This window comes from Cynocephalus volans, chromosome 10 (assembly GCF_027409185.1).
Source record: "Cynocephalus volans isolate mCynVol1 chromosome 10, mCynVol1.pri, whole genome shotgun sequence".
Lineage (NCBI taxonomy): Eukaryota > Metazoa > Chordata > Mammalia > Dermoptera > Cynocephalidae > Cynocephalus > Cynocephalus volans.
Window position 1 is genome coordinate 37606855 of NC_084469.1, and position 12610 is coordinate 37619464.

The 12610-nt window shown below is 38.3% G+C and overlaps 1 protein-coding gene across 6 annotated transcripts; it reads left to right on the forward strand.

Annotated features, from left to right (window-relative positions):
- Positions 1-60: 60 nt before the first annotated feature.
- On the forward strand, positions 61-11946 carry ADPRM (ADP-ribose/CDP-alcohol diphosphatase, manganese dependent). 6 transcript variants are annotated; one of them, XM_063110509.1, is made up of 5 exons: positions 67-108; positions 1183-1257; positions 6351-6977; positions 7888-8004; positions 11536-11946. In XM_063110509.1, exons 3-5 carry the CDS (start codon positions 6377-6379, stop codon positions 11844-11846), a joined length of 1029 nt encoding a protein of 342 aa, XP_062966579.1. In that variant the 5' UTR covers positions 67-108; positions 1183-1257; positions 6351-6376; the 3' UTR covers positions 11847-11946. The 6 variants fall into 6 exon arrangements, with proteins under 6 accessions (XP_062966581.1, XP_062966579.1, XP_062966583.1 ...); XM_063110513.1 differs by having other exon boundaries at positions 11557-11946; XM_063110514.1 differs by having other exon boundaries at positions 6536-6977.
- The last annotated feature ends 664 nt before the right edge of the window (positions 11947-12610 follow it).

Here is a 12610-nt window from a genome sequence, read left to right on the forward strand (position 1 = left end):
TCCGCTTCCTCCGGAAGCCGGAAGGAGCCGCTCTTTCCGCTCCTCTCGGTGGTGGCGCAGTTCCCCAGCGGCTAGTCAGGGAGCCCTTCGCCGAGGAGCCGGCGCGCGGTAGGTGGTTCCTTGCGGCTGGAGGCGGGTCCTACGCGGCCCCGGGCGGTCTGGGATGGGCGGCGGGGCAGCGGGACAGCAAGGCAGTAGGGCCCCGGGGAAGGAGCTTCCTCGGGCGGCCAGGCTGCGTGACAGGGGCCGGGGCCCGGCATCCCTGAGCGCTGGAGGCGCCCCTCTTTGGTCAGGGGCCTCGGCGAGAGCAGCCGGTGCGTCCCCAGCTCGGAAGAGAGAAAACGCTGCTCAGAGGTCGGCGGGACCGAGCACCCCCGTCCCCATCCTGTCTGGTCACCCTTGTCCTGTCCAGTCTGGAGGCCAGCCAAGTGGATCTGCCAGATGGTTGACCCCTTCACATCCTCAAAGGAGAGTCAGACCCATGGCGCTTGAAATAACCCTTGCATTTTTTTTTAAATTGCTAATAAGGATGATTTTAGTAGTTAGGGTGGCAAGGATGAGTTAAGACTGAAATGCCCGGCGCTTCTAGTTATTCTAACTGTATTATAATGTATCCTGATTGTAAAGCACAGCTCTCCACGAAGTCTATACTGCTTATATTCCATCCTTTCATTTAGTCTCCTGGGGCCACAGTTTCTTAAAATGCTCCCTTCAGTTTCGTGATTTAAAGTTTGTTAATAGCGGCCCGTGGCTCACTCGGGAGAGTGCTGTGCTGATAACACCAAGGCCACGGGTTCGGATCCTATATACGGATGGCCGGTTGGCTCACTGGCTGAGCGTGGTGCTGACAACACCAAGTCAAGGGTTAAGATCCCCTTGCCGGTCATCTTTTAAAAAAATAAATAAATAAAATAAAATAAAGTTTGTTAATAGGTTCCTCACCTGGGACTGCTTATGTTCCTTGGGTACAGCCACACATTAATGAGGCCAAGAGCTTTCTTAGGTTTATGTTTCCTTCCTTGTGGAAGTTGAACTCGGATTCTTTCAGTCAGCCTTTGTTTAGGTCTCAATATCTGCAATCTTAATTCTGTGGTGGATTTGTAAATTACTGGACAGAAAAAAGATCGCTTTGTAACTCTCTACCTTAACTATAGAACTTGCTCTTGTGTGCCTTTTTTTCAGGGGGTTTCCACTGAGCTGAAGCAACTCGTGATCCAGTGATTGTTGGAATATAACATGGTTGGGTTTTTTTTTTCGGTAAGCTGGGCTAACTATCGGAGTGTGCTGCTCTCGAATCCAGTCAAGTTGTAGTCTGCTATGACCCGTGTTTCTTGATTTCCAAAGTTGAGCTGGAATTTTCTGAAATTTCTCCTCAAAGTTAGAGTTTTTATATGTTTTCTCAGCACATCAAAATATTAATCAAACTAATTTTTCTATCTTGAAGTTGCCTGTGGATAAGGTTTTTACCTTTTTATTTCTGTGTATTTTTTGCTCATGGAGAAATTTTTCCTATAATTGACTAAAAGACCTGAAAGTACCTTGCATATTCAGCAATGAGTATACAAAACTATTGTTCATCTCTTTAATTGCTCAATTGTAGGTTAAATAATCAAACACACATCATGTAAATTAAAATTGAATTCAGTGTTTTCAGTTGCTCTATTAAATTTTATTTGTCAAAGGAATTTTTTAAAATAGCTTTACCGTTAATTTCTTTACTGAAGAATTTTTTTTTTACAACTTCTTCATATTAAGTTTATAATATTAAATAAAATACTAGCATCTAAAACAGCTTCTGGCTCCAAGTAGGTGTTTTATAACTGAAGTTTGGATGAATTGCTAGTAACATCCCTGAGCCTGATTTCAGGTACCTAAAGCATTAAACTAATGTAAACCCATCACTTTTATTACTACTATTGAACTACCAAGATCACCAAATGAGTTTTTGTTTTTGTTTTTGTTTTGTTTTCAATTTTGATACTTCCCTTGAGAGAGAGACAGGGCATGGATAATCTCTTCTGATATTTGTTCTATCAAATAATGACGAGTCTGATCAAATTTTGTGTTTGACATAAGTGATTTAACTAGGACAGCTAGGCCCTAACTTTTTGTGAACTTTTGGCACTGTAATTTGTTTGCTTCATCTTAGGTCCAGACCCTTGTGTGCCTAACCACAAACATTTCCTGCTCCTACTTTCCTTATTACAATCTTTAACATAGTTAGGTTTTAAGATCCGCCACCCCTCTTTCCATGGTCACTGCATATGAAAGCTTCGTTCACCCACCCTTTTCTGAGACACTTTGGCTTAGGTTTTGAGATTTTGTTACAACAGTCTGTCTTAAAATGTCTCCTTACTAACGTCTGGACTTCCCCCTGCTGTTTTTTTTTTTGTTGTTGTTGTTTTGTTTTTCCTTTGACAGTAGTGTGAAAGAAGCACTCTTCAGTGTAGGGCAGTCTTCTTCGACAAGTTCATCATAGGTACTTGAGGGCATTCTACAAGGAACTTCAGGCTGCCACTCATAAGTATTACAGAAGTTTTATTAGTATCATCTTGTAGCAAGTTTTCAGAAATTAAAGGTTCACTGGGTTTTTCTTTCTATTCTTAAAAATTGTTTGTGCCTAAGGTGCTTTTCACAAAATACTGGCTGCTTATCCTGCATCAGGACTTTTTGTAGGAATTTTGAGAGAAAATCTTGTAAAATTTCCTACATTTTTCTGTTCTGTTTAAAAGTTGTGATAGTTTGTTATATTGAGGCTCACTAGACAGATATATTTTCAGGTATATAATTTAAAAATTATTTTCTTAATTTCATATAGTGCTTTATGATTTACAAAGAAATTTGCTCTGCACTATAACTCAGTTGAGTTTCAATGATCTGGTGAGGGTTACTTTGCCGTAGGAAAAACTGGGACTATAATTCAGTTCCAGGTTTTCAACTTCAGAGCTTTAAACATTTTATCATAATCCCGCTTTAACTAAAACTTTTAGATAACTTATCACATGATAAATGATGCAGGCAAAACTTACAGAACAAAGTTCACTAAAAACTTGGATCCTCCTTTCTATTCAAAAGAAAAATATTTTCTTAGGTCTTCTAATTCTTCCAGATTCTATTTTCTCTAAACTTTACAGGCTTTTATTAAACTTCATATTATAGACATTTTACAACGTGCATAAAGTAGAGAGAATAATACCTCATGTACTCATTACTAGCTTCAACAGTTATAATCCTCACCTCACCCATTTTGTGTGTGTGTATGTGTGTGTTTGTGTGTGTATTTGGTAGAGAAGGGGCTAATTTGGAAAAATTCCGTGACATTAGAGTGCTTATTAATTTTAAGTTTCCCTACTGGAGGTGGCTTTGAGTTTTTGATTTCTGTGCCCACCAGGACCAATCTTTCTGAGCTCCCAGGAATCTCCCTGAATCATGAAATATAATACTGAACTAGCCAGGAGGGTCAGTTCCTCACCCACATAGTTCTTTTTGCCCTGCTTTACTCACTTCTCATCCTGATTGTCTTTCCCTGAATGTGGCCTTGGCCTCCCCTCTTGCCTCTTGTCTTTCTCTGAACAAATCACAGTATACATGTAAGTTTCTGGTTTTCAAAGTAATTTCTTTATTTAATAAAATGGTATGTTGCCTTCCTATCCTTGACCTTATCTTTAAAAGCTGTATGTATTTGTCATTTTGGATATCTTTTCTACTCCAGAACACATGGCTGTTTTGAAGTGTGTGTGCTTAACTTTCTTTATAAGGTTGCCAAATCTCAGTATAGCCTTGAATTTCCCTAAACTGATCTGTATTCCAGGGGACGGTATATTTGACAGGATTTTAGCATCAAATGACAGAAAATCAATTTGATTTGGCTTTAAGCTCAAAGGGGGATTTATTGATTGATATTACTAAATGACCAAGAATAGTTCTGCAGTTACAGGTGGATCCAGGTGTTCAACTAATGTTTCCAGGAATCTTCTTTCCATCATTCAGGTTTGCTTCCTTCTCAGTTAACTTTTCCACAGAAACTCAGGTCTTAGTTATCAATTTAGCAGAAGTAGTTGCAGTACTTTTGCTAGTAGTTCCAGCTGATGTCCCACGGCTGTGCTTATTAACCCATCTTGAGTTATATGCCTACCCCTAACTAGCCAGAGGGAAACTGAGATTTTTTTATGTGACTCCTGCTCCCCATCCTCAGCCAGGAGAGTGGAGGTCAAACCATGCGAAAGTGAAAGTGGGGAATTGGGTAGATGCCTAAAGGAGAATTGGGTTGCTGTTACCCAGAGAACAGGAAATGAATGCTGGCTAGGCAAAAATAACAGCTGTCTACTGGAGAGAAGATTGAATTAATTGGGACTAAATCCTCTCTAGGAGATCCACAGTACATGTTATCACCTTAAAGGCTCTGAGTTTAAAGATAAAAACAAATAAGCTCATTTGGCAGGGCATAAGAACATTCCCAGAAACAGTTTTCTCTCAAGCTTTGGTAATAATGTTCATGTGATATATTTGCTCAATTACCTTCTGGTTTGATTCTCCTATTAATGTGTACTTGGAATCTCAAGTATTTGAAACCTTACAGGACTAGAGATTTTTAGCTCACTTAGATGAGTTTTGTATTTCTTGTAATTGTATCTGAGTTTTTCCACCTTTCACGTCAAATTCTCTCTCATTTATACCATTCCTTATACATATTTACTGACTTGATATCTATTGGGGTTTCCATATGGGGACTGCAGGAAGAAGTGAGCAGATAAAGAAAAATGGCGTGAGAATACCAAACCATTTTTCGGGATTTCCATCTCTTTTTTCTGGTGAAGTTTCACCTGTTTTAGAGCTAGTTATACCTAACCAAATTAAGGAAGAAAGGAAAGTAGCTGGAGCTCATGCTTGGGCAGGTTGGATAGAGAGTGTATCATTAGTGACAACAGTTTTAGAATGAAAAGAGGCCTCTAATTCTTGAAGTCTGGCTCTTATTCTGACTGTGGAGTTGTTGCCTCCATCTTTGCTGGGAGCCCTCTTACAATTGGGATTTCACAGTCTGTGGAGAGTTAAATAGGAACTCTGCGGGTATATTGGGTAAATGACTGGAGACCAGGAGTCTGAACATAATTTTAGAAAGTCAAATAATTTTTAGAAACAACTAGGTTTTAATAAATTCAGACACAGCCACAGTTTATTGCTGTAGTCTTTATAATAAAAATAGTTGATAACTTAGGATCTTGGCCTTTGGTTTTTGTTTCATTGTTAGTGTTTTTGGCTCTTAACAGATTATAAATTTAGATTTTAAACAATTTTATAAAAGCTTTTTCAACTTTAAGTCTCTTGCTCTTTTGGCTGCAGAGGCAGGGCAGAGATCATGTGTAAGAAGAAAAGATTTTATGTTTTCTGTTTCGGTTGCGTAGAAGGGTTAGTATTCACGTTTTTTAAAATGTGGTTCAAGTTAGAATCCAGCTATTGAAGCACTAGGAACCACTGCTCAGAGAAATAATGGTAGTCACATCAATGTCATAGTTAATTTCTGTGCTGGATTTTTTTTGGTTTAAAATTATTTCTCTCCTTTTATATCTTTATTGCTTTCCATGTTACTTAAGATATAAAATATGAGAAGCTTATTTAAGGTAACCTACCCACCAACAGAGAGGACAGCCTGATACACAATAACCTATAATGAGAACCTGATGTATAAAGTATAATGAATGAGTGTGATATACAACTTCCCCCCCAAAACTTGATGTTTTGATAGAATTATTTGGAGTTTGTGGGAGAGAATGTATATGTGTGTGTGTGCATACGCACGTACATACATTTATTTATTTATTTATTTTTATTTATTTATTTTTTTAAAAGATGACCGGTAAGGGGATCTTAACCCTTGACTTGGTGTTGTCAGCACCACACTCACCCAGTGAGCAAACTGGCCATCCCTATATGGGATCCGAACCCGTGGCCTTGGTGTTATCAGCACCACACTCTCCCGAGTGAGCCACAGGCCGGCCCTGGACATACATTTAAAACGAGTGCATACTTTTTAAAAATTAGAAATTATTCCAATTTTGAATTTGGCTTTACTAGAATTAGAATGCCTGTCAGTAATAGGATAGTAGCCTTTTGTAAATTACTCTTCTAAAGGATAGAGGATATCATTTATTTTACAGATGAGAAAACTGAAGTGTTTCAAATATTTAGTAATTTAGACCTAAGACTGTTGGACGCTAAAGCCAAGCACTTTTTGCTATATCAGGCTGCTTAGTGAATTAACTATTAAGTTTAATATTCATTTTACCATTTACTTCATTCCAAGTAGAAAATTAAGATGTTTATGACTTGGTTATCTTTTTTGCTTTATCTAGTTTATTTAGAAATCTGTTTGGAGGTTATGGATGATAAACCCAATCCTGGAACCCTAAGTGAGAATTCAGAACGTCTCTTCTCCTTTGGAGTTATAGCAGATATTCAGTATGCTGATTTAGAAGACGGCTATAATTTCCAAGGAAACAGGCGGAGGTACTACAGACACAGTCTTCTTCACTTACAGGGTGCCATTGAAGACTGGAATAAGGAAAGTAGCACACCCTGTTGTGTCCTTCAGCTTGGAGATCTCATCGATGGATACAATGCACAGTATAAGGCATCAGAAAAGTCCCTGGAAGTTGTTATGAATGCATTCAAAATGCTTGAAGTCCCAGTTCATCATATATGGGGAAATCATGAATTCTATAACTTCAGTAGAGATTATTTAACAAACTCTAAACTTAACACAAAGTTTCTGGAAGACCAGATTGCACATCATCCTGAGACCATGCCTTCAGAGAATTATTATGCTTATCATTTTGTACCATTCCCTAAATTCCGCTTCATTTTACTTGATGCTTATGACTTGAGTGTCTTGGGCATAGATCAGTCTTCTCCAAAATACCAGCAGTGTATGAAGATACTGAGGGAGCACAATCCAAATGTGGAATTAAATAGTCCTCAAGGTGAATTATTCCTTTGAGCTGAGAATCTAATACATTGTCTTTAAATTCTTCAGCTACCTTTTATTCAGCAGGAAGATGGACTATTAAGGTAAAAGTATATTGTCGCTGTTGTTCAGGGTCAAGACTTCTCGTAAGCCTGATGTTACATGGATTGGTTACAGTTGATTCAAGACTCATTTATTTAACAGATATTTGAATGGCTCTCCTGGGCTGGGCACTTCTTCTAGGGCTAGCTGTTTACAGCTGTAAACAATACTGACAATCTCCCTTTTTTATGGATGTAATGGAGAGAACAGAAGAAGAAGGTGGGTGGGGCAGATAATCAATGAAACAAAAACAAGATTATTTATACTGTTGTAAATGCTTCCAAGGAAATAGAGTATGATGTGATAGAATGTTATAGAAAAGGACCAGGAGTAGTATTTCAGATTAGGTGATCAGAGAGAACCTCTCCAAGGAGAAAGATATATAAGCTGAGACCTAAATTACAGGATGGAGTCATCCTTAGGAAGAACTGGGTAGGGGGTTAGCAAAGAGAAAAACAAATATGAAGGCTCTGAGTGGAAAAAGACTTGGGCATTATTGAAGAACACAGAAAAGGGCCAGTGATTTTGGAGAGTAAACAAGCAAGACTGTGGAGTGGCTCAGTGGACATAAGGAGGAGTTTGTATTTTCTGTGTAATGGAAAGCCAGTGAAGTAAGCAGAGGAATGTCAAGACTAGGAGTAAGGTACAGTGTGATTTACTTATATGCTACTCTAAATTCTTGTGATTTCTAGTTTTAAGTCAATTGCTGTTAATCAAATATTCCCAAAAGAAGGAAACAAGTGTCTCTGCATTAGTTAAATTTGAATGTCCAAATGAGGGGAAAAATGACATGTGATAGGTCTAACTTGCTTAATTCGTTTCAGGACTTTCTGAGCCTCATTTTGTCCAATTTAATGGAGGATTCAGCCAAGAACAGCTGAACTGGTTGAATGAAGTTCTTACCTTCTCTGACACACACCAAGAAAAGGTGGTGATTGTGAGTAAGTACTTAAATTGTTTATCTGATTACAGCAGCATTTTAGATATTGAGAAAAGTCAGGTTTTAAAGCATACTAACAATATTTATGTTTTGATATCCTCTTTCTATAAAATGGATTCCTCATTTAAAATTTTTTGTTGAGAGACAACCTGAATATAAGATTAACATTTAAAGATGAATCAGGAAAGAAATGTAAAATAACAAAAACATCTTGCCATATATTAGATCCTGTGAGTTGGCCCTTTAGGTTTCAAAGTAGAATCTCCCCAAATGGTATCAATTATATAGTAATTTTTAAATGAAAAATTCAGTTCAGGCTCCATACTGAATCTCAGCCTTAGGAGACCTGCATATTAGTGACGTGGCCACCAGACAGAGGCTATTGCTGCCCAGATGAAGCAAAGCTGATGTAATGGGGGATGAGTATTACAGACTCAGCTGGCAGTGAGCACTTTCAGTTCTCTAACTGTGTCTACCGCACGGTTACAAGGAAGTCAGATTTGTATTTAGATTTGTATTTATTTTTATTTAGAATCATTTTTGATTGATGCCTGTCATCAGAGATTATAGGAATCTGGAGGTGCTTAAAACACTCACATGTATGTACAGATGTGTGCACACACACACAAGCACACACACACAGAACCAAATTTGGATTTTCATTATGGCTGTTAAACTTGTTTTGTTGACTGAGGTTACAGCCCTTGTTCTAGAGTTGACGTGGCATAATAGAAGACAGGACTGAGAGCCAGAAGGACGAGATGCCATTCTGGCACTTGTTTATAAGAATTGTATGGCCCTGAACAAATATTGAACCTACAAACTGCAGTTTTCTGTATATTATACCAGATTCAATTATGAGTATGAAAACCTTCGAAAATGATAGGCTATACAGATAGTTGATAATATTAAATTATACAGCTGTCCTTCAGTATCTGCAGGGGATTGGTTTCAGGACCTCCCGAGGATACCAAAATCTGCAGATGCTCACATCCATCGTGTAAAATAACATAGTATTTGCATATAACCTGTGCACATCCTCCTGTATACTTTAAATCATCTCTAGATTACTTATAATACCTAAAATGCTGTAAATGCTATGTAAATGGTTGTTATACTGTATTGTTTAGAGAATAGTGACAAGAAAAACAGTCTGTACATGTTCGGTAGAGACACAATTTTTTTTTCCTGAATATTCTCAATCCACAGTTCATTGAATCCACAGATATGGAATCCACAGATACAGAGGGCCAACTGCGTTTCTATTATAAATGTAGTTTTTACTTATTAATCTTCCACTGATGTGGTAAAAACATGTAGATGGAGCAGGAGTGTTTCTGCTACCATTGGAAGTGTCAATCAAAGCTTGAAAAATATAAGGTACCCTCAGGGGTTGTTGGCATGACGTGATACTATTTGGCTGTATAATAAATGGTCACAGAAAGTCGGATACTTCTTGACTTGTGTCTGCTTTTTAGTTCCCACTGCCAGGCTGTATACCTGTTACTTTAAATTGTATTGGAGCTGAAAGGGACCTAGAGACCATAATGCCAAACATTTAATTTTAAAAATAAAAAAACTGAAGCCCAAAGAGAATAAGCTACACAGTGAAAATCACAGTTACTGACAAGATTGAGACTAGAATCTGTTGTTTTTTTTTAAAGAATCCATGTTTTTTATACAAGTCCCCTTTCCCACTCAATCCTGTATTCTTCCCATTTCTTTTTATTGATGGCAGTGCACCTATCTACTTTAGCAGTCTCTTAAATTTCTTCCACCATTTGCTGTGAGCCGAGAAACTGGATAAGCAAACCTTTAACAACTGAGTGCCTCAGGCTTTCTTTAGTAAAGTTTAAAAGTTAAAGTTTAATAGACATTTTCTTTTGTTTTTGTTTGCTTTTTAACTTTATTGTGGGTACTCAGAGGTTATTTTGTCTTCTTTCAGAATTTTGGCCATGCATTTAGAAGGATAGAATTGCCATAAACTGAGATGGGAAACACTGCAGATGAGGGGGCTTAGGTGGAGCAGTCAGGGGTTCAGGTTTGGAAATATTGAGTCTCAGATCCTATTAGATATCAGATGCCTATTAGACATTAATGGAGATGTTGAGTAGGCAGTCTGAAATTCAGAATAGAGGTTTAAGCTAGATATATAAATGTGGATGATAAAAAGAATATAAATAAAAAAGAATATAGATGATATTTAGAGCAATGTAAATAAGAGATCACCAAAGCATTAGATATGGATAGAGAAGTCCAAGGACCAATCATTCAGGCTTTCCTGATAAGATGCTGGGGAAATGAGGAAAAAACAGCAAAAGAGATTGAAAATTAGTGACCATTGAGGTTGGGGGAAAACTAAGTGTTTCAAGGAAGAAGGGAGCAACTAATTGTGTCAACTGCTACAGGGACTTCATAGATGAGTCAGTATGGCTTCTAGGTACTGGAAAGTCACACTGCCCCTTTAGACTCTTGTACTCTTAGCCCTTATTACAGCTCAAAGGGTGGGAGTCAGTGTGTGTGCAGGAGGGAGAGAGAGAGCATGTGCACTCCTGTCCTGTTACACTCTGCCCCCCACTTATTTTTACATTGATTACAAACAAATATAAAGCAGAGCTTGTTTAAATTTCAGAATAAAAATAAACAGTAACAGAAAAAAGAAAAGTGATTTAATGGAAAAAAGCAAAGACCAGTGAGTACCTATACTTAAGAGAGAAAACTGTGGCCTGATATATAGTATAGGCTCATAGATGGGTTAGCATTAAGAATTTGAAATTCTCCTGGCTTTGCTTCCACATATCTCCTGCAAAGACTAGTGAGTACCTATACTTAAGAGAGAAAACTGTGGCCTGATATATAGTATAGGCTCATAGATGGGTTAGCATTAAGAATTTGAAATTCTCCTGGCTTTGCTTCCACATATCTCCTGTGGGGCCCAGTATAAACCTTCCCTAATGCTTTAACTCAGTTTTCTCACCTGTAAAATGGGCGTGGCTACCTTGACGTCATGGAGATGTTTAAAGTCCTATGAATCAGTTCTAAGGTGTCGAGTGTTTATAAAAATGACACATCATCGTGGCCCATCACTGAATTGTTCTCATTTAGTATTACGACTTTCTGTGTATATAACATTCATATTTAAGGAAGTCAGTGAGATTGGATTTTAGCACACGTAGCATCTGCCTAATTTCTGCTGGCTTTGCAGACTGCCCTGCACAGAATGTCCTCACTCTTCCTCAGTGTTTGGGCAACTTGAGACTCTATGTAGGCCTCAGCGATCTCAGGGTTTTGCCTCTACAGTAGCCTCTCCTGCTCACATGTGAACTGTCTTACACTTCTTTCTGTGCTCCAGAGACGTGGCTATAGATTGCATACTTCTTCATGTATATGGATTCTCTCTGGTCTCAGTCCATTTGGATAATGAGGTAGCAATACACATTTTCTTTTCTGAGTAAATAGCTTTTAGCCATTTATCTTTATGGAAGAGATATTTCCTAATTGGCTCATAACTCTTCTTTTCTTTAACTAACAGGCCATCTTCCCATTTACCCAGACTCCTTTAACAGCGTGTGCCTGGCCTGGAACTACAGAGACGCCCTGGCAGTCATGTGGTCTCACCAGTGCGTGGTGGGTTTCTTTGCTGGTCACACTCATGATGGTGGCTACTCTCGGGATCCTTTTGGTGTGCACCATGTCAACCTAGAAGGAGTTATTGAAACAGCTCCAGACAGCCAAGCTTTTGGCACAGTTCATGTCTATCCTGACAAAATGATTTTGAAAGGGAGAGGCAGAGTTCCAGACAGAATTATGAATTTCAAGAAGGAAGCATCTTTCCACTTTTAGTCTGATTTGATTTGTTTACGTTGGTAGAAAGAGAATGACTTAGCTTTGTGTTTGTCCCCCCAAACAAAGAGAAAAACAAAAATAAAAGTCCTCAACCTCATTGTTTAGTATTCTGCTTGCATGACAAAATGTATTTATGACTTCAGTGTGTGTTGGTTGAATTGTCATTTGGGGGTAATATATTCAGTTCTGAAAGTTAGAAGCAAAATAAACTAGGGGAAGCACTGAGATGGAGGCATATAGTCCTCCTAAGGGACTTTATTTGGCCCTACCTGAAATTTTTTACTTTTTACAAGGAGAAAGTATTCATGTGTTGTTAACTATGTTACTTAAAATTCATGATTAAAAAAAACTCAGGTAAACTTTTTCTGTTCATGCTGCTGTGTGAATGAGCTTTGGACAGTTTTTGGTAAGAATACTGGTACTTGGACTTTTATAGGTTGGTATTCCCATTTTGTAAACAAAAACCTTCAATAGTTATTTCACAGGTATATGTGCGGCATTCGCATCTCTATACGGGCTTCTGAGAAGTCACTGGATCCTCTTGTAATTCTAACCAAACCAGGGCCCAGTGCAGTGCAGCTGTGTGCCTGCTAGCTTGGGATGTTTGCATCATCAGCTGGTGCTGCATGAGATTACAGTGGGTAAACAAATTTACCCTCTACTCCCTTTACAGACAGATGGAACATGTGTAACCTACTTTCATATATGCTAAGGCTTATTCGCAGATACACTTAGTAAATGGCAAATGAGGACTGTTCAAG